The sequence below is a fragment of the Macaca fascicularis genome, chromosome 7 (assembly GCF_037993035.2).
Source record: "Macaca fascicularis isolate 582-1 chromosome 7, T2T-MFA8v1.1".
Taxonomy (NCBI): Eukaryota; Metazoa; Chordata; class Mammalia; order Primates; family Cercopithecidae; genus Macaca; species Macaca fascicularis.
In genome coordinates, this window is record NC_088381.1 from 39,297,488 (window position 1) to 39,320,003 (window position 22,516).

The window sequence follows — 22,516 nt, forward strand, 5'->3', positions numbered from 1 at the left end:
TAGCCGGGCATGGTGGCACATGCCTGTAATCCCAGCTATTCAGGAGGCCGAGGCAGGAGAATCGCTTGAACCCAGGAGGCAGAGGTTGCGGTGAGCCGAGATCGTGCCCATTGCACTCCAGCCTGGGCAATGAGAGCAAAACTCTGTCTCCAAAAAAAAAAAAAAAAAAAAGTGATTCCCAAGTGCTAGCTTTTGGAATGGCTATTTTGAAATCATGTGGAGCTTTAAGAATGTAGATTCCGAGGCTCCACCCCCAACCCACTCAATTGAGTTACATTTTAACATACTCTTTAAATGCTCCTTGTGGTTCTGATATCTAGCCAGGCACAGAAACCACTGAAATAGTATATATGTAAAAGCCCTTGGTAAACCCTTGCAGGCTACAGACATATAAGAGAACATGAGTATCATTTTCTCATTTAGTGACCCATCAATTGAGTTGGATCATTAGGGTGACATGACTGGAGACAGTTTCAACTCCATATCTCCTGTTCTTTCCCCCAAAGAATCCTTCACTAGTCATGTAAGTTTGACATTCATTAGAAAGAATGCTTGTTCATCAGCATCTAATTGCCATCCTGTGATAGCATGCCAAGAATTTTAGACATCATCTATGTTTTGAAATGTCCATTGTCAGATTGTGAATACATTAATAAGGTTTTTCAGGATAATAAGCAGTCTTTAATTGCTAATTTAGAGAAGATTGGTTGTTCATATCTCCATGAAGAAATGATACGCTGTAACTATAATTAGAATAATTATCCTTAGGCATTATGCAGTCATTGTCAGCCTAGGAACAAACATAACAAGCCCAGGATGGAATGCTGTGTCTACCTTTAGAGACTTCAGGCTCCACTTTGTCAAATCGTCCATCAGTTTCTGCTGTGGGCTTCTCATGCTGCAAATATGGACATTGTGGCAGAAAATGAGTGAAATTTCCCTCTTCTCAAGGCCTTTGGATAAGTCTCAGTAGATTTGTTTGGTTTTCAGGACGTCAGAACACCAGAGCTTTGAAAATAAACCATGTATCTACCCAAGGACATTAAATAATGGAGCCCAAGGTTTCTTGGTGCAAATTAGAAATTCAAATGATAATCTTTTTCTTCTTGGGAGAAGATATTTTTCAGTACCTCTCAAATGACAGGGAAAGATTCCATACATCCTAGGAAGATGGACATCAGATCCAAAGTCTTTCTTTGATAGCCCTATGCCTTATGCACTGTGATGGACTGTGGACAGAGAGAGCAGGCCCTGCACCACTTGCTGTTAGTGGTATAGCCTATGCTGTCTCAGCCAGAGACACATTGGATTCTTCTGGATGGGCTGGAAATAAGTCAGGTGTTACTTGATAGCAGTAATTAGGAACTGCCAGCCAACACAAGCCACAGAGGCCAGGAGCTATTCTTCCCCGCTCAGTTCTGCAAAGTATATAATTGTGGTTTCAATGTTGCCCCTAACTCTTATCTACCCTGGCCTGACATCCAGGGCACCACATAACACCTCTTCCCCATTCCCATTCTCCCTTTGCTTAGCCTGTTGCTGGGGACTTACAATTAAGTGATGTTTGAGGTCCTTTGGCTCCCTGTGCTGCAAGGCATTAGAAAGCTGGCATAGTCTCTCAGAATTTCGTTAACTTGGTTAAAACTCTGAGATACTATTAGACTCATTGTCTGAAATTCTCAAAGCCAGTGAATTATAGAAAAACATGAGTGTAGCCAGAGTTAATTCTAACTTGGATGTGACTCTTGACACTTTGGGGGCTTCCACTGTGGAACAGATTCTGTTTGAGATTTTGTCTCGTCATCTGAGCACTGGGAGGTTTGGAGACTCACAAGTGAGTATGAAGTAATCAGCTTTCCGGGTGACCTTGGACAGTCATTCAAGCTCTCAGAACCTTGATTTCCTCATTCAGTGAGGTTAGTAGGATCCTATGGGATTTTGTGATGTGGTCTCTTTTCTTTGTTTTTGTTTTGTTTTTGTTTTTGGCCAAGCAAGAAAATTAAAGAAACAAAAACAGACAAAGACTGTGCTATCTACATCACTGCTGTTTTACAAAAGAAAGGTCATGTTAGCACCCACAAAAGGAGGAAGGCTATAATCTCAGAATAAAGGAAAGTCCTTTCAAATAAATGAAATTGAAATCCTAGTCACTACTTTGTTCTTTCTTTTCCCATTGTCCTCAGACTAGTTAAAGGTTCTTTGGCAGGTGGCCACTGGCCAAGAGCTCTGAGCTGCCCTTCAGCTCCAGCATCCTGGCATGTTGGTAGTGATGTCACATCTCACATGCAAGCTCCTAGCACATGGCCTGAGGCTTAGAAGATGTTCAGTCAATTTACAACAAGTGAATGAGTATGCAGTTCAGTCTCCTTTGACTAGCAGGGTCCCCATGCCGTGATGGGGATACAGCATCTATCTGCCTGATAGGGAAAGCTAAAAAAGTCTAGTGTGGAGTTTGTGTTAATAGTTTGGTGAAAATTATATGCTGGGCTATGCAGCCACATCATGCATAGGCCACAGTGATGCGTTCCTTTCACTCACAGTGCAGTCCATGCCTGCTCATGACATATAGCTCTCACTGAAGAGACCAGCTAACATTTTCCTAATTGACCACTTGGCCTCAATCTCTTCTCTGACTGAAATTTATGGCACAGAGCTGCCAGGGAAATCTCAAATACGTCATTGCCTACCCCAGATCCCACTGTTGTCTTCATGATTTCAAGGTTCTCCATAAAACAGATGCAGCCTCATTCCCACTGCTGTCAGCAGCTCCCTCCTATTCAGGTCAGGCTGACCTCACTAGACTCGCTCTGCCTGTATTCATTTCTGTTCACTTTGTCTCTTCGCCTGGAATACCATCCAGCAACCAGTGGTGATGGTGAGGATGGTGGTGGTGAAGATGGGTTGCCTGTTTCTTCATCACTGACATTATCATCAGCATCGTCATTATCACATTCTCTCCTCTTCCTATATGTAGTTCTTGACCAGGTGTAGTGTTGGTTTTTACTGTAACCATGTGATGCCTGGAAGTTAACACTGAAGGACTGGAGGTCAGAGTTTAAGTAACCAGCCTGTGGTTCATTCACAAGCCTTGGAAGCAGATCTTGAATACAAATCTCCTACACCAGTATGTCCCCAAGCCTTCAAGGGACATAGTCCCATTGCCTCAGTTCTTCCACCCCACAGTGATCTTGCCCTTCTCTCAGTTCCTATTGCATTGCATTTATGGTCAGGTGAACAACAATGTATTTCTGGTGCTTCTGATTCCTTCTGTTCCCCAATTGTGCTCTTAAAGAAGGGTTCCATGGATAGCCATGGACTCTACCATTCCTCAGGAAGCACTTCCTGATGGATAGTCCGCCTCCTTTCCCACCTCATCTTCTGCCCCTTTGCGCTTCCCTAGAAGTGTCAGGCTGGCCCCCGCCTCCATGTGCTTGAATTCTGTTCCCTTTTCTTGGGATGCCTTTCCCACCTTTTACATGTGGCAGACTCCTCGCCTGGTAAGACTTGGCCGAAACATCACTCCTCTGGAAGGCCTCCCGCTCCTCTCAGGCAAGGCTGGGAGCCTCTCCTTGACATGTACCCCGAATGCCTTATGTGCCCTTCTGTTGAAGTCCTTATTGCACAAGTTGGGCAATTGAGTTGACACTAGGCGAAAGAATCTCGGAGGCCCGCTCTGTTTTTCAAAGTTCCTAATTCTCATAAATACAGTCTACACTTCACCAGGCTTCTTATGACCTTTGGATTCTTTTCCTCTCCTCTGTAGCTGGATGAAGGCACTCCTCCAGAACCAAAGGGAACATTTGTCGACTATCAGACAACTGTGGTTAAATACTCCAAAGCCATTGCGGTGACAGCTCAGGAAATGGTAAGAGGGGAGAGAACTGCCCTCCCCACTGTTAGTTGCCTTTTTATCCACTGCCGCCGCTGAGCCTGCAAATCCCAGATCTGTGTCGGAGAGAGAGCCCAGACCACTCTCTAGTCCCTCAGGGGCTCCAGCTTCTGTCCTTTATCTGTGGTCTTTCTGGCTGCCTGTGTCTGGTAGCCCCAGTCTGCTGTAGTTCTTATCTCATGAAAAAGCTGCAAGAGGGAATTAAAGGTGGCTGAGACTTGGGCATGAGGACAGAGGAGCAAAGGAAGGAGAGAAAATGAGAAGACGGGGAAAACAAGGAATTTGTAGTTAAGGAGAAAGGGGAAGAATCCTATTCACCTCACAAAGGACTGGAGGTGTTTTTAGTAGATTAAAATAACAGTGCAAGAGAAGATATTTCGGGATAAAATAGAACAGAGATGAGATTATTTGATGAAATCAAGTTATAATACTTGGACAATAAGGTATTGCCATCTTTCAGGCAAAATGAAACAGTATGGTTATGTAAAAAGAAAAAAAAATTCCTGACAGTAGAAGGCATACGACTTTTGGAGGTAATGTTTGGTTTGGGCTTTTTTTTTTTTTTTTTTTTTGGCTAAAATGTAATGCAGCCAGAACTGTATTATATAGATCCTTAGATACAAATGGCATTGAGAGAAAGTGAATGCTCTCTGATATGTTAAGCAGTTATAAGAAAGATGACAAATGTGGTTCCCAAAGAATTGATAGGAGTCCATAGAAAAAGTTTCTCTCAACTTTTGAAAGCTCAGATGCCATAAGGTAAAATTTCTTGTCCTTCTCGGGGGAAACATGCCTCTTTGATACTTGCCACAGAAGCCTGGGTTGAGAAATCAATGGGCCTTCCTCGCTGGAGTGACCAGAATGAGCCACCACGTGGTTGCTGTGCCCAGATCCCCTCTGAGTGGTTTTGTCATGTAATCGTGTGTCCACTAGAGGTTGAGCTTGGACCACAAAGTCGTCCCTGGCTGCTGCCATTCATTCATGGAAACTCTGTGGTTGTGCCAGGCTTGTTTAAAAGAATTCAGGCTGGAGAATGGTACACCCATCTCAGTGTTCTGTGAAAAGCTGGAGCTGAGCCCAGTCTTGTCCTTCTCGGGAGCGTGGGGGATGGATCCTAGGTCCAAGCCAGCAGCCCTTCAGCGCAGATTCCTGATGAGCAGGAAGCACAGCGCAGCAGCGGTAAAAACATGTTTGAGCAGCCTCATGGTGTTTCTGGAATGTCTCCAGAACCAGGTCCTGGGCTGCCCTGGCCTGACCCTGGGTGTCCATGAGCTTAAGGAGCTGAGCTTCAGGCTGCGTGGTCACTCCTGAGATAACTGGCCTGGCTCCTTGTGTGAAAGAGGCCCTCCTCACCCCGTAAGGAGTGACCCAGTGCACCTGTTGGCAGGTCGCAGTGGAGCAGTGCGTGGCACCACTCACTCTCGTGCAGCTCAGTGTGCGTTCCTTGGAGGCCACATCTCAGCTGAAGGCTGGGACGTGTCCTTGTACACATGCCTTAGATGGGGTGGACATTCCTGTCCTGCCTTGATGGATGGAGAGTCATTCAAAAGGTATTTTAAAAGGCTGTTTAAAATCAAGGTCTTAAAAGGCCACAAATAAAGAGACAGTATTGTTATCCAGAGCAAGAGGAGGTGGAACAGGAGGGGAGCCCCATGATGAGGGACAAGTTGACACCCTTCTGGGTGGTAGATTAAAACTGCTTTTGTGAGAATTTAAAGGTATTTTTGTCCAGAGGAAGAAGAAACACTAGAAACTAGCATGCCAGCTACCTTAGATAATTGAGATGCATCAGTCTATGAAACAGAGAAAAATCCCGAGTATCTTCATAATAAAGGCAGAACTTGACCATGTGGGCTACACACTACTCTTAACTAAATTTGTGGGTAAAACCTTGTAATTCCTTGGCACAAATTTACTGCAAAGCTGTATCCTCTATGAGTTTTTTTTCCTCTAAAACATTGGCTTATCCAGCACTTCTCATTCATGGTTTTCTTAACAGCCCTGTCCTCATGCCCTCTCTCGCCTGGGTGGGACCTGCTTCGGGGCATCCAGAGACCAGATCAGCCCCCTACAGAAGCCTGGGCCCAGGAGTGAGAAGCGAACAGGGCTTGTGCCTTCTGGGGGCTTCTAGGGGGAATTCCTCTGGTGACCCCCCCAGAGCAGGGCTGGCGAGGAGCTGGCACACTCACCTGCCAGAGAGGGGACCCTGGGGGCTGGCTCCAAGCTGCACAGCCCCAACGCTGAGCATGTCCCCACTGGCCCGGTCAGAATCTGGCCTGAGCAGGGCCCTGCGAGGGCTCTGGCCTTTTGTGTGCAGTGCAGCATGGGCTTGGCTTGAACTGCCCTCTCCAGCTTCTAGCCCCAAATGCAAGGCCTGGCCTTCACCCCCTCAGGAGCTTAAAAGTGAATGAAACCCTTTGGCTTCCAGTGATATTAACACATGGTTCTCATGCTTTTCTCTGTGTGTATGTGTATGTGTGTGTGTGTGTGTGTGTGTGTGTCTTGCTTGTTTTCTTTTTCCAGATGACTAAGTCGGTTACTAACCCGGAGGAGTTGGGAGGACTGGCTTCACAAATGACCAGTGACTATGGGCACCTGGCTTTCCAGGGCCAGATGGCAGCAGCCACGGCGGAACCAGAGGAGGTCTGCCACCTTAAGACCCCTATTTTAAGATGCACACACACACACACTGATGCCCACTCCTGGGTATTTCTTCATAGCTTAGCTCCACTCTAGAAGACCCCAGCCCAGTAACCAGAGCCCAGTTTATTTCCCCACCACTGCACAGCACAGGTCCAGACCCAGGCAGCTCCAGGCTGTACTCAAGGCTCACTGCCCCTTATGGGGCAGACTGGCCAAGAACTGGCGCATGGGCTTTCAGACAGAAGGATTTTGTATACAGTGTTCTACCAGGTCCCCTGTCCCTAGGCCCATCCCCTGCTGTCTCTATTAGCATGCCTAAGCGTGAGGCTGCCATCTTGTCACTTCCTACTCCAGTTAGCACATCCCCCGCAATTATTTTTGTTTTCCAAAGGTTCGTTCAAGTATGAAAATTAGCTGTCCCTCTCCCTAGAAAGAGCTACTTTCATGAAACAAAGTCTTGCCTGAATATTCTGGGTGGCTAAGAATTGACCCAGATCCCTCCCCCCATACGTCCTGTGGACTCCTTTTATTACTTCCCTGCCTTTCCTAGACCAGCTTTCCTTAGTGACCAGTGTAGACTTGGCTTTAGAATGCCTGTACCCGTAAGAGTCTAACAGTAGCCAAAGTTGGGCCCCAAAGGCCACTTTCTAAGAGCTGCCATCTCTCATACTTCTAATGGGGTGGTCCATTGGGAAGGACACGGGTCAGGTGCAGCTCCAGGGAGCCTCATAGCATCTGTATCAGTGTGAACAAACAGAAGGAGTCCAGGGCTTGGGGAACCACACGGCTTCTTAGAGAAAGGAAGCCCAATTGGAAATGAAGATTAATGGAGTGGATTACAGGGACACTTGAAAGATAAAGGTAATTACATTCTGTGAAATTCAGCAAGCTGTTTATTGAGTGCAAACCCTGTTCAAAACGTGCCTAAATGAACCAAGTTGTCAAGGCAGAAGGTTGTAATTGGTCTTCTCTTCTCCTTATGGTGACAGTCACTGTCCCCAAGTTACTCAGTGCTGCTGTTTCTCCTGGGAGTCAGGTCTAAGTATGTTTTTACAAAGACTCCCAGAGATGTTACAGAAATGAAGTCCCAAAACAAATCACTTTCTAATGTGTGTGGTAACAATGCATGTAAATAGGAGTACCATATATATATATGTACTTGCATACATATATATCTAGCATGGGATTACTTAAGTCTCTAACAGTGCCTGCATTTTGAGATATTAGAATAATTGGCTAGGCTGTAGCATGAATAATTCTATTTGCAATGACTGTGAACTCACTACCAAGAAAAGAGAGTTATCAGATACCGACATTAAGATTCTGTTGACTCCTAACACAGGCCTATCTTTTTTTTGTTATTATTTTTAAATAGACTCCCTGTTTTAGTAAGATCATCTAGATTTATAATTCATTTGACTAACCTGTAATTTTGAACTCCATAAACATATGTAAGGGAACTTATGTTACAGTAAGGAAAAGTTTGCTTGGACAAAAGGAAAATGTGGACTGGGCGCGATGGCTCACGCCTGTAATCCGAACACTTCAGGAGGCCGAGGCAGACGGATCACTTGAGGTTAGGAGTTCAAGATCCAGCCTGGCCAACATGGTGAACCCCCTTGTCTACAAAAATTAACTGGGCGTGGTGGCATGCACCTGTAATCCCAGCTACTTGGAAGGTTGAGCCAGGAGAACTGCTTGAACCCAGGAGGTGGAGGTTGCAGTGAGCCAAGACTGCGCACTGCCCTTTAGCGTAGGCAACAGAGGGAGACTCCATCTCAAAAAAAGCCAAAAAAACAAAAAGAATTTGGCAAGGGAGGTTTGGATATCTATCTGTCCACAGAAACCTTTGAAAATGGAATCTACCACCATCTGCCTTAGTTTAACTGCTGGCCTCCCTAACTACAGGGCCCTTTCCACATGAGCTCTTGTAAGCTTACCCACCCAACGTGTGACAAAAGCAGATTTTTTTTTTATTACAACAGAGACCACTGAACCAAAATATAAAACAATGCCAAAACAGCAAGGAAAGAGAATGTGTTGCTAAAAGTACAGCAGGTTACTTTGGTTATTAGCCCTGCATTTGTAGCAGCTGACGTTTTCATTAAGGTTTTCCTTTTCATTGTTACATCTTGAAATGTATTTTACATTCCAGACACGAGAGCCGTGTGACCTGGAGTGAAAAGGGGCAGAGAGAATATAAAATTTCCAGTGGCTTGCTAAGGAAAATTCTTTGTGTACATTTGCCAGACAGATATTTGGGGAAAACTGAGAAAGTTAGGGGATCCCTGAAGCAATGTAGCTTTTTATTCCAAGATTGTGGAATTATTTGTTTGCCCAAGAGGGCTCCCCCATCACGGCATGTGAAAATATTTATATCCAGGGGAAATCAGAAGCTGCTCCCTTCGCTGCAGTCTCGCAGTCGGCTGTGCAAGGTCAGCATTTTGGTCTTTTCCAGAATGTGACAATTACAGGAAAAGTCATAGCTCTGCCCTGGAACATCAAGCAGGAGCTTTATCTGCTTATTTTTCATGGAAAATTCAAACCTTTGTTAACATCACTGTGAAAACTTATTTCTTTGGAAAAGTTAAAAGCCTCCAGCAGCTTTGCTATTTAAGATTAGTTTCCCCTTAACAAAAAGAAGAAGAAAGAATTCGAGATCCTGTGAGCCACAACTTCTAAATGGAAATGCTGAGGAAAAGATTTAGCGACGAAAGCTTTGTCTCGGAGGAAAATCTGCAGTAACCACTTGAAATACCAGATGCCTTAAAAGCTGGCGCAATCATTTGTTAAGCGCCTGTGGTGAGAACCGCAGCCTTTTCCCCCAGATGAAATGGATGTCTGCTTTAGAATTCTCTCAAATTTTCCAGCCTAAGATACACATGCTGGAGGTGGGAAAATGATGCCCCGCTGCCATTGGACCCACTCTTTTTTTTTTTTTTTCCTTTTCTGAGATGGGGTCTTGCTCAGTCACCCAGGCTGGAGTGCAGTGGCGCAATCTCGGCTCACTGTAAGCTCCGCCTCCCAGGTTCACACCATTCTCCTGCCTCAGCCTCCCAAGTAGCTGGGACTACAGGCGCCCGCCACCACACTCGGCTAATTTTTTTTGTATTTTTAGTAGAGATAGGGTTTCATCATGTTAGCCAGGATGGTCTCGATCTCCTGACCTCATGATTCACCCACCTCGGCCTCCCAAGGCAAAGGTAAATGCAGTTTTTGCCATTACTTTTAGTGGCAAAAACCACAATTACTTTTACACCAACCTAGTAATAATACTATTATCTTATTATTATTATTATTTTGAGCCGGGGCCTCGCTCTGTTACCTAGGCTGGAGTGCAGTAGTGCGATCATGGCTTACTACAGCCTTGAGCTCCGTCCTGGGCTTAAGCAATCCTCTCACCTCAGCCTCCCAAGTAGCTGGGACAACAGGTGTGCACCACCATGCCTGGCTAATTTTTCTGTTGACAGGGTCTCATTATGTTGTCCAGGCTGGTTTCAAACTCCTGGCTCAAGCCATCCACCTACCTCAGCCTCCCAAGTGCTGGGATTACAGATGTCAGCCACCATGCCCAGCCACTTTTTTCTTCCATGTTTTCTATCTTTGTCAGATAAGTTCCATTCTTGCCTTTTCAACTTTGACAAGCTATCCCAAGCAAATTACATTTGACCGGGTTTCAGATGTAGTTGTTTTTTAAGGCTTGGGAAAAACCAGTGTGTTTTGTTTTGTTTTGTTTGAGGAAGTAAGGAAAGGCGATCAGGATTCCTTAGACCCCCTCCAACTGGAATCAGATCCAAAACTTCATAAAGACCAGGCCTTTAATTTCCCCCAGGGCACAAAACCAGGAGATGATTTTCTCCATTTTACTTTTATTTCGACAAGAAAGGAATTGAGGGTTTTTCTTGAGGCTCAAATAACACTTTTCTAAAGCTGCCAATTTAAAACCCCACATTTTATGTCTTTGAGCAACATTCCTTTCTAATCAACACTGGTAGTTCGTTGGATCACCCTGTGGGCTGGTCATATTTACTGAGAAGTTTAGTATTGCAGGGAGAAGCTTAGCATTTTTAAATCCCTTATCTTTTTTTTTTTTTTTTTTTGAGATGGAGTTTTGCTCTTTCGCCCAGGCTGGAGTACAATGGTGTGATCTTGGCTCACTGCAAGCTCCGCCACCCGGGTTCAAGCAATTCTCCTGCCTCAGCCTCCTGAGTAGCTGAGATTACAGGCATCCACCACCATGCCCGGCTAATTTTTGTATTTGTAGTAGAGACGGGGTTTCACCATGTTAACAGTCCAGGCTGGTCTTGAACTCCTGGCCCCAAGTGATCTGCCCATCTTGGCATCCCAAAGTGCTGGGATTACAGGCTTGAGCCACTGCGCCCAGTCTAAATCTCTTATCTTTTTGGATAGAGAATGAATTTCCTCTGTGGCTCACACCTGTAATCCCAACACTTTGGGAGGCCGAGATGTGTGGATCACTTGAGGCCAGGAGTTTGAGACCAGCCTGGACAACATGGCGAAACCCCATCTCTACTACAAATACAAAAATAAGCCAGGCATGGTGACGGGTGCCTGTAATCTCAGCTACTTGGGAGACTGAGGCAGGAGAATTGCTTGAACCCAGGTCGTGGAGGTTGCAGTGAGCCAAGATCGTACCATTGCACTCCAGCCTGGGCAAAAAGAGCAAAACTCCATCTAAAAAAAAAAAAAGGATTTCCTTTCAAGGATGTTCCCCCAGTAAAACAAAATGTTCTAGAAAATTGCCAGTGGACTGTTGATTCTGTTGTCCTCTTTCATTTAAGTGTCCTAGCTATTTCATGTGCCTCTGCAAAGTAATAGTAAGAGTTATTATTTATCAAGTGCTACCGCATATCGGATGCTGTGATGGGCCCAATCCTGTTTCCCCTCACAACTGCAGTGAGATAATATTTTGTTCTTCCCCATTTCACAGATAAGCAAAACCAGGCTCAGGGAGCTCAGTTAAACTGCCCAAGACCACACAACTATAGTCGCTAGTATGTGAGCCACTTTAAATAACTTTGGAATAAGTGAATGTTCCAAGTAAGTAAATAAGTTAACAAGTAAATATGTGGAGTAGCCAGGATTCAAACCCAGGTTAGCCGGGAATCACAACCCTGGCTACCTCTCTGCACCAGTCTGCCTCCTTTTCCAGCAGCATGCATTCATATGGCTTTCATCTTTTTGAGATTTTCCACATGGACCTGTTCATTTGTTCATCCCATCAGCCCCTGGAGTGGGACATAGCTTCTGTCCTGTGTCACGGGAAGGAACAAAGGCCCCTGAAGGTTAAGAGTGTCAGGTTCCCAAGGAGAAAGCAGAGCTGGAAGCAAGGTCCTTAGTCCTTTCTGTTGCCCACGGGGGTGAAAGGTTGAGAACAGGGCTGGCAGGGAATCCTGAGATCCCGTCCTTCCTCTTAGATTCAGCCCTCCTGGCCCATGAACATCAGTGGGTGAAGCCTATTTCAGCTTGTCCTTGATAACACTACATCCCTCCTGTGTGCTGTCCAAATAGAATTGTGCAGACACACATACACCTGTGAGGCTGAGCCTCAAGGGGGTCTCCAGGTACCTAGATGACAATTGCGTGACTTGGCACAGCCCTGAATATGGAGGCAAAGCCCTGGGTTGACTGAGAACACCAAAGGCCTTTGCAACTGTTGCCTCACTTATTTTCATCCCCTTGTTTTCTGGTGCTGGCCTTCCTTGGAGCTTCTTAACTAGAATTTTATTTCTGATGACCACTGAGCCAGCTGCACCATGGACCATATACGGGCTCACTTGCTACATGCCTCGTGTCACCTCCAAGAAAGGGGCCGGACAGCAGGGCGCTAGGGTATGTTTTTAGAGCGTAGCCTTTGGTGGGGGGTGGTGCTAAGGGACCACAAAAGTGTTGTTGAGGATGTAGCCCACCATGGATCATGTCCTATAGGGTTCAGGTTCAAGACAGCTCAAGAGCGGGTCCTCGCTCCCTCCCACTCTCAACGGGATTTAAGATACAGGTGTTCGTCCCGGTGTCTTGCATTTTGCAGATAGAAAGCTCAGGCTAGACTCTGCACAGGAGCAGGAGGAACGCACAGAGAAGTTTGAGAGCCTGGGTCTCTTCTAGCAGCGTGGTTTCATGCCATGTTCTTCAAAACCCATGGAGGAGGTTCTGCATGTTTGCCCCTAGTGTTACTTTTTAAGCTTAATGTAACTATTGTTGAAACTGCTAGGAAAACCCACCCTTGCTCTCAACCTTTCACTCATGTGGGTGGCAGAAAGGAGCTTTTGAGTGTGGTCTGGACCAAATGGGAACCCGTTGGGGGCCACCGGTGCTTTGCTTCAGGCTGCTGGGTAGTTTTGTGCTGATCTCAGGCTGCTGCTCCTCCTGCCTTGGCTGCAGTGGTCAAGAATGGGGAGGAAACTGCTCTCCTTCGCTTTCTTTATGCATGTAACAGGATCTTCTCAACACTGTATCGCCAAAGCAAAACACAGAAATAATTTGGTGGCTGAGGCTGTAACTAGCCTTCATAACCTTATCTGTAACACTTTGGTTCACTCAGTGTCATTTTTGGCTTTTTATTGGGTCAAAGATATACATTTTAACTCATAAAGGAAGAGCATACTAATAACCCATTACTGCTATCCATTTGACATACTGAGATCCACAAGAGATTTAATTTGGATTGGGAGAGGAAGGGTTCTGCTGCTACACAGAAAAATCAAAGAAGTTACAAAAACACTGATCTACCAAATAGAGCACTGTGCTTAGGATTAAAGACCTGGATTCTCACCTAGTTGTGCCAGGGACCAGCTGTGTGATCTTAGGCAAATCACATCACTTCTCTTTGTCTATAAAGAGATGGGCCTCCATCTCTTTGTCTATAAAATGGGAGGGTTGACCTGGTAAGATCTTTTTTACCTTGAAATTCTATAAATGTTTCTAACTCCATTTCCTTCTTACCTGACTTTTCCAGCAGCACTTTAACCTTTAAAGATCTGTGGTCGCCACTGACCTCAGAGCCCTTATCTCTAGATTATCTTACCCTGAAATACTTAGGTTTTAACTCGATGCATCTGGAGCACTTCAAGAGCCAGATTGTTTGAAACTTTAATGGGGTATACCCCTGCTTCAGCTTAACATTATTTTCAAACCAACAAACATGTCCAGCAAACACGTATATTTAGATGACATTACATCTGTGTGGGCTGGAGTGTTTTTCCCGCCTCAGCGGCAGCCTTATTGCTACACCGTTCCCCAGATCTGTTTGCAGAGCTGCTGTGTTGTGCAATCCAGAGGTGCTGCTGCTGTTGTATTCTGCGTGGAGGTAGTCAACAAGACATAATTAGCCCTGCCTAATTATGAAGCGTCTGTGGCACCGGTGTACGAAGGTGTATAGAAGTGTATAAAAAGCACCCAAAAGAGCAGAAACTTGGCTGGGCATGGTGGCTCATGCCTGTAATCCCAGCACTTTGGGAGGCCAAGGCAGGCGGATCACTTGAGTTCAGGAGTTCGAGACCAGCCTGGCCAACATGGTGAAACCCTGTCTCTGCTTTAAAAAAATACAAAAAATTATCCGGGCGTTGTGGTGGCTGCCTGTAATCCCAGCTACTCAGGAGGCTGAGGCAGGAGAATTGCTTGAGCCGGGAGGGCGGAGATTGCGGTGAGCCGAGACCACACCACTGCACTCCAGCCCAGGTGACAGAAAAAGACTCTATCATAAAAAAAGAGAAGAAAGTGTATAGAAGACACCTAAAAGAGCAGAAGCTCAACTTTGTCGATCATGAGAATATTCTACTAAATGGATTTAAAAGTTCTTTGGGCCTTTAAGGGGTTTAGAGGAAGAGTGCTTTCCCTAAAAACAGTGTTTCAATAATAGCAGAAATAACAACTGCAGCACCCCTCATTCTCCAAAGTCATCCTTCCTTTAACTGTGGCTAATGAGACGCTATTGGAAGATAGCATCCAGGGGGCCAAAAATCTCCCAGGTTTTATTCACAATACCTGAGATCTTTTCGTAACTATTCCTGATAGATGCTAGAAAAATAAGAGCCGCAGTTTCTAGCTATTGTAGATTCTTGAAAATGACAGTGACCCATGCTTAAAGTTTTGTTTTGGTTTGGTTTGAGTTGCCTGCCTGGGCTGGAAGGCAGATGATTTATGGCAGCTGTATTGATCAGACCAAAATGAAATTTGATGTGAAACAGGGCCGGAGGAATGCAAACTTCGGGGAGGTGGAAGTGGAATTTATTACACCTTAAAGGAGACAGCTGGCATCTAATCCACAGCGGAGCCCATTTGGCCTCTCTTAGGCAAAGTACCTTTTATAATCACACAACCGAGGAGTTATTAAAAGAATGTGTGCCTGCTGAGCTTTTGGCTCTAAAAATGTACCTTTTAAAGGAAACCTCAAACCTAGCCTGATAGGAAGTCTGGGCTCAGTATGGTCGCTGTCCCCATGGGATACAGCTGGGGTAGGGGGTGCTCTGGTTGGTAAACATACCAATTTTGCAAGAATCTGAACACTTCAAAATATGCTTAATACGGAAACCACATTTTGAACCTCTAATTACCCTCTAGAGCTATTGTGAAGAATAAAAGAAATTAAACACATTACCTGCTTAGAAGAGGCCTTGACACACAATAGGGGCTCAGTAAATGCTTGTTGAATGAATAACAGAATTATCCCACAAAGTTCATCTAATTAACATTCTTACCAGGTGGCTGGAGGAGCAGATAAGCCATAAACCAGGAAAGATACGTATCAAGGAGGGTATTACACTAGGACCGCAAGATACGGGCTTGTTAGGTAGAGACTGGGCATTTTACAGTCTCTAAAAAGGGAAGCAAAATCAACCAAATTCCATACTTCACCAAACACAGACTCGTAATAGGAGTGGAATTTTCCTAGCCAGGCTCCCATAGGACGTAGGAGAAATTTTCCACATAGGGAAGGCCTCGATGGCAGGGTCCATCACGCTTCTCCTTCCCCATCCTGGGCTTGCCTCTGCAGATCGGATTTCAGATTCGCACTCGTGTGCAGGACCTGGGCCACGGCTGTATCTTCCTGGTGCAGAAGGCAGGGGCCCTCCAGGTCTGCCCCACAGACAGCTACACCAAGAGGGAGCTGATCGAGTGCGCCCGCGCCGTCACGGAGAAGGTAAGGAGCAGCCCTCGGTTTAGAGCCACAGGAACCTGCGCTGGCTCTCAGTGATCCGCGTAATCAAGGACAAAAGCAGGAAACTAAGCAAAAACGAACCCAGCTGACTCAGCTGTCTCACCCCGATCTTCCCCACTGCTCAGATTCTCCCAGGAATGGGGCGCGTCAGGAAGCTGGGGTGATTGATCATAGGCCCAGAGAATTTGAGGACTTAGAGGGTCTCTCCCATGAAGGTCAGGCCCTGGCACTCCCCATTCTTGTAGGGCTTTCCCATGGGCGGATTGTATCAAAGTCCCCATCAGCAGCCAGGAGCCCTGGTCGGGGGAGGCCTGGGGCCAGAGCCCTTTCCTGCAACCCCTGTTGACACCATCTTTCTTCTCAAGGAGGCTCCTGAGTGCTGAGGGCTGAGTCAGGAGTGAAAATCCCTTTGGTGTAACCTCTCATTTACAGAGGAGACAGTGAAGTAGGGGTGGGTTAGGCCACATTGGGCAGTGGCGTGTACCTTTGTGGAGAAGCAGAAACTTGCCCTCAGTTTTCTAACTCGAAAGACAGTTGTTTGTAGAGAGGTTCCCATGGGGTAGTGAATAAGGCTCTAAGATCTTAGCTAAGGTACTTCACCTTTCCACAGCTCGATTTCCTCATCTGTAAAATGAGGATTAAAATATATAATGTCTGACTCAGAGAACTGCAAAGATGTACTGTGCTGATATGTGTAAAAGTGCCTGGTGCAGTACCAGACACATACTCACACATTTAGTAAATCTAGCGACTGTTTTCTCGAAACTTTCCTCCAAACTTCTTGCTCCCCAGGCAGTTTTCCCCAGTTAACCATGCCGTACTTTGAGTGTTTCTTCATTCCCAAGTAGCTCTTTTATTCTCCCCCAGTATGCGAGTCTTTTGCTTTGCTTTTTGTCTCAGAATCATTTTTCAGGTCAGCTGTTTTGCAGGCTGCTTGAGGTACAGGATAAAGCATCCAGGCTTGATAGCTTTTCCCCTTCCCTTCACTCTGGTTCGTAGGACATAGAGCTCTGTCCTGTTTAGAAACTTGGCAACCGACTTGAGGGGTGGGCAGGGAGGACCCTCAGCTGGAAGATGCTGCCACAGAGACTGCTCTGTCCGTGGCCCTCCCTGAGGCCAAGCCACAGTCTGGCCTTCTCCCGTAGCCCACAGGGCTGTCCAGCCTCCTGGGACTCCACAGACGAGGAAATAAATCTCTCAGCTGGAGGAAGGCATTTGCCTGCCTTTCAAAGCCCTTTCTTGTTATTGAAGTTATTCTTGCCAAATTCCCCCATAAAAGGCCTTGTAGCGGGAGCATCAGGAAGGGAGGAGAGGGGTCCAAGCTGCATAGTGTTTGCAGGCATGGCCAAGCAGCTTGATCTTCCTGAGCTGGCCTGGGCCCTACTCCCTCTCCCGGCTGCGGGTCCCTGATTTGGGATACCTGGAGGGAGCACCAAAGGGGAGGAGGTGGCCCGTTCCTAGCAACTGGCCTTTTGACTATTTCTTGCTGTGAGTCCCTGTCCTCTATGGTTTGTGTCTTGTTATATGCCTTGATGGTGTGTATAGTGCACCCACACACAGCCACGACTTGTCTGCCTTTGTGTCCTCAGCCCCTAGTGACTAGCAGATACTCAGTAAACACCTGCCGGCTGGCACACCCTTCACAGAGGGTGGGTTGCTATTTCTGGGCTCTTTTTCTTTCACCCTGGCTAAGAATGTCTCCCACACACACACACACCCCTTCAGGCTTCCCATGATACTTGTCTTGGCCTTTGTCATGCATCCTCTGAGGGGCTTTCCAGAACCTGGATACCTCATTTCCAGGCCAGCTCTATGCCAGTCTGACTTGTCTTTTCCTGGTAGGACCTAGTAGCATTTAAAAGAAAGGCAGATGAGGAAGAGAAACAATTCCTTCTGGGCTGGTCTCAGAATGTGGTAGGTACCCAGGAAATGGTCCCTGTGCCTCTCCTGCCAGACTGTGTCCACAGCCTCTGCTGAGATCTAAGCAGCACTGGGGACAGAGTGTCTCATACTCCATGCCTCTTGCTGGCACAGTGACACAGTGACTCCCCTGCCCTGGTCAGCATGTTTTAAGAAATGTACGTACGAAACGTTGTCAGATTCTTCTTTAGGTTGTAGTCAAGGGGAGCGGGTGTGTGCACACAGAGATTAATACGAGGGCTCCTGGACTCAACGAGCCTCCAGCCACTAGCCTGACACATGCAATTTACATTGGGTGCAGTGGGCCATCCTGAGGGCAAGAACCGTGTGCTGTGGGATCCCAGGAGGCTGGACTGTCTCTGGAAGAGGAGAGCAGGGGGAGGTGTCCAGGGTTCAGCTGTTTTGCAGGCTGCTTGAGGCACAGGATGATACATCTGTGTTTGGTGGCTTTTCCTTCTTTCTTCACTTTGGTGTCTTGCAGGCCAAGTAGTTCGGTGGCTCAGGGAGAGGGGCAGGAGGCATTGCAGGCAGAGCGCGGACCCAGGGTGGAGAGGTAGGAGTGTTTGGGAAAGTCAGGAGCTGGCGGATGTGGTGAGAGCCGGGTGAAGCAGACACATGACCAGAAAGGGAGTTCAGCCAGGGGAGACTTGTAAGCAGGGTCTTAGTATGGTCAGGTTTATGTCATAGGAAAGAATCTTGGAGCAGTGAGGGTGTATGTGGTGGGTGAGGGTGACAGCACAGGATTTCTGACATGGAAGACACCCAAGTGAACTTGCTGGGCCCTCAGGGCACTGAAATGATGGTTCAGGGGTGGATGATGGCTCGCAGGAGTGCTAGAAGTCGAGATCCCCTCTAGACTCCAGCCCTTCTGAACTCCATTCTGGAGAATTTCCATCCCAGTGAAGGAGCGATGAGTGGTGGCAGTGGCCTATTCCTACTGAAAACCTAATAAAAGGGGATGTAATTGCCACACCTTTCACAGGAGCCTAATCCTTTATCCCATTCTGTGGTTTCAGAAACATAGTAGTAATTGAATAAACAGCATCTGCCCTCTGCTGAGCACTTACTGTATGCCAAATGCCTTGCTAGACACTTTACACATATTTTTCTTCCTACTTAATCCTGTCAGCCCTAATAGGGCAGAAATAATGGCCCCATTTTACAGAGGAGGAAACTGAGGTTTGGAGAGGTAAAGCAGCTTTGCCTAAGGTCACATGGCCTTTAAATGGCAAAGCTGGTATTCAGACCAAGGCTGTTGACTCCAGACATGTGCCTATAACCCCTAAGCCACATCAGCTCCTAGGAGATAATTCAGTATTTTCAGAATCTGCTTTTAGGTCCTGTTCTCTCCATTTCCCAGCTCCCCTCACATTCCCTTTCTGCCTACAGGTCTCCTTGGTGCTCTCAGCTCTGCAGGCCGGGAACAAAGGAACCCAGGCATGCATTACAGCTGCCACCGCTGTGTCTGGGATCATTGCTGACCTGGACACCACCATTATGTTTGCAACAGCAGGGACGCTAAATGCAGAGAACAGTGAGACCTTCGCAGACCACAGGTACGTGGGGGTCCTGGACGGAGAGGGGTTCAGGGTGGCCTGCCCCTGAAACTCATGATCGACTTGGAGACGCCACCTGGGAGCCAGAAATGTAGTTACCTGTTTTGATTTCAACAAGATGCACAAGTTGGGAAAGTGAACCATGTAATCAGAATAAGCCCCCTTTGCCAACTGTAAACACAGTGTCGTGGTTCGAGCTTTGCCTTTGACAGCCTTAAATCCAGCCTGCTACAGCGAAGGACGGCTTTTAGACCTGCCACATTCTGAGCCAGAGAGCTGTTCCTCGAACTGCTGGCCAACCCCAGCAGGATTGGGAATGGCGGGAGCGGGCCTGTTTTGCGTAAACCCTGTTTTGGGAAACCTTGTCTGCTGAGCTTGCCCTGAGCCTCTCTATCTGCTGCTCGGGACCCCTGAAACCTCGCCACATGTCCAACACCTTTCTTCCCCTCTGCAGTCCAAGGGCTGGGCTAGGAATGCAGTTCCCAGAGCCCTGCTGTCCCTTCGCAAGCCCAGCCTCTGATCCTGAACGAGGTGCTCCAGCCCACATGTCCTCACAGTCACTGAGACTATGAAGTATTTTAAGGGACAGTGGGAACCAAAGAAAAGCAGCTGACCTTTCGTTGAACTATAGGGCTTGGGAAGGGAGCCGGGTTAGTGGGCCTGACTCTTTCACTGAAGTTTTCATGTCAGTCGGCTATATGAATGAATACTGGTTGACTTTCTTCCTCTCCCCCCAGTTTTGCATTTGCAAAAGATGAGAGTCCCTTGGTAAGGGGAGGTGTAACACAGCACTTCTCTTCTTCAAAGCCCTTTCACAAAAGCCCCATGTGCGGGATTTCTTTTCTTCTCGAAGTAATCAAGCTTTGCCCTCTGTCTCTCCCCCTCTCCCCTGCCCCTCCTGGCTCTCTCAGGGAGAACATTCTCAAGACAGCCAAGGCCTTGGTGGAAGACACGAAACTACTTGTGTCAGGAGCTGCGTCCACTCCTGACAAGCTGGCCCAGGCGGCCCAGTCCTCAGCAGCCACCATCACCCAGCTCGCAGAAGTGGTCAAGCTGGGGGCAGCCAGCCTGGGCTCCGACGACCCCGAGACCCAGGTACCAGCAGGGCCTGGGGAGTGTGTCCTCCTGGTCTTCCCGTGAACGCTGCACACTATGCCTCAGAAGCGGCCTAAGGCAGAACAGGAACTTTTGAAGTAGACAATGTGTGTGCGAGTATGTCTGGTTTGAGGAACCAGTAGGAGGCAGTCATCCAAGCGAGAGAGTGGCACAGACTGTGGTGGTGGCCATGGGGATGGAGACAAGCTGAGGGATTTGAGGAGAGTCTAGAAGGAAGGCTTGGCCTGGCCTGGGGAAGGCTGGAGCACAGCATGCCTGAGGGAGGGGGAGGAGTGAAAGGCGGCTCCTTGTGCAGCCAGAGCAGGGCACAGGAGCTCCCTGAAGGGAGAGCTGGTGTGGGCAGGGAGATGGAGGTGATGGAAGTGCTGGAGCCACACGCAGGTAGAACTAGTGAGTGCTTTTGAGCCTGCCCAGGCACAAGGCTGTGGGTTCAGGGACTGTTGCCATAGAGATAGTGACTGCAACCACATGAGAGGAAAAGCCAGGGGGTCAGGGCAGAGCCCAGAGGAATACAGCATTTCGGACCACGTTACCGTGCAAGTGGCGCAGGAGACCGAGAAGCAGCAGCAGCAGCTGCAGGGAGGAAAGCTGCAGGTGTCGTGTTGCCAGGATGGAGTGTTTCAACCCATCAGAGATAGTGACAGTCAAGAAAGAGGGAAGTCTGGGAAGGTTATTGGCCCGTTCCAGTAACCACTGAGTGCCATCGAGGATGTTGGTGTCCCCAGCTGCTTGTGTGGAGTGGTGGCGCAGCAGCCAGACGGGGGTGGGGAAATGAACACAACACCTATAGATGGCCCAGGTGAGAACTTTGGTTCTCAAGGAAGAGAGAGAAGAACTGGTAGGCTAGGGAAGGACCCTGTGTTCTGTGACGTCTGCTTCTGATATTTGGCAATTTCATTGAGATCACCTGCCTGTTCCATGGTCCCCTTCCCAGACCATTGCTCCTCAAGGACAGTCACCACAGTTTGCTCATCTTTGAAACCTGCACACCCAGCACAGCTCTTGGCACATAGTGGCTACTGGCTACTGAACAAGTATGTGTTCACCTATTGTTGAACTAACAGCCAACAAAAGTCATTAATAAATGGATGATGCCTGTTCCCAGAGCGTAAAACTTAAAAAACAAAACAAAACAAAAAACTCTGTTCTCTCTATTCCCAGAACCATCAAATGCCAAGCACTTCAGTTTTCACTCCTTAAACCATTCTCAGTAAACTAGTCTGTCTGGACAAACCTGGTTAGAAACCCCCTGCCATTCAGGAGATGCAGTGATTATGCTGCTTCACTTGAGGACACCGCCTCGTTCCCTCACAGCAAAACCCTTCCCTCCCTGATACCCATGATTGGAGCAGAGCTCCGAGAGGAAACATTCCTTATGCTACCATCCTTTCTGGTGGGTTTCTGATAACATCAGAGTTCAGATTGGCTGCCTTTTGGAATTCTATGCGTTCACAAAAGCCTCCGCTACAGGTGGCGGGCGCCTGTAGTCCCAGCTACTCAGGAGGCTGAGCAGGAGAATCGCTTGAACCCAGGAGGCAGAGGTTGCAGTGAGCCGAGATCACGCCACTGCACCCTTAATACGTTTTCACATCGGAGATCCCAGTTTATCTTCAAAACAATTTAATGAGGTAGATGGGGCTAGCACGCTGATTTCACTGTGGATGAGGAGCCGGAGTCACACACACAGGCATGGCATAGTGTGGAGGTTAAGACCGTGCCCTCTTGCTCACCAGACTCTGAATCCCAAGTGTGTAGACTCCGGGAGTGTGGACAGAAGGATTGTGGTTCCCACTTGAAAAGGTGGTGGCAAGGAGTAAATGAGATAATGTGTGTGGAGTGCTTGGCTCAGCGCCTGAACACTGCCCTCCGTAAAGGGAAAATGTTTTTATTATTGTAGAAATAGGAGTTACTGGAGCTACTGGACTGGGAACACTTCAGTGCAATGCCCAGTATTGTGTAATTCCCATCTAGACCTGGTACTTTTCACTCTAAATCCAGCACTTTGAAAAGATGATCTGTGGTCTCTGTGAAATTAGAAAAGCAAACACAGATAATGCATCATATCCAGGTTTATGTGGGAACATACCTGCATCTTCATTCCACAAGTATTTACTGAGTACCTGCTGGGTGCTCGTCCCTGTTACAAGCGTGAAACAAAGCAGAAGTCCAGGCTAAGCCTCCGGGAGCTTTCATTCAAGTTGAGGGAGAAGACAG

At 47.3% G+C, this 22,516-nt stretch overlaps 1 protein-coding gene across 23 annotated transcripts in view; it reads left to right on the forward strand.

The window, feature by feature from the left end:
• Positions 1 to 22,516, forward strand: part of TLN2 (talin 2) — a 457,700-nt gene that overhangs the window by 390,132 nt on the left and 45,052 nt on the right. For 21 of the 23 annotated variants that reach the window (XM_073995950.1, XM_045395572.2, XM_045395576.2 and 18 more), the window contains 5 exons: positions 3,764 to 3,865; positions 6,413 to 6,532; positions 15,546 to 15,692; positions 19,020 to 19,186; positions 20,098 to 20,281. In XM_073995950.1, coding sequence (XP_073852051.1) covers positions 3,764 to 3,865; positions 6,413 to 6,532; positions 15,546 to 15,692; positions 19,020 to 19,186; positions 20,098 to 20,281 — 720 coding nt within the window. The remainder of the gene's footprint in view (positions 1 to 3,763; positions 3,866 to 6,412; positions 6,533 to 15,545; positions 15,693 to 19,019; positions 19,187 to 20,097; positions 20,282 to 22,516) is intronic. The other 2 variants (XM_045395578.2, XM_045395579.2) reach the window with 1 other exon arrangement.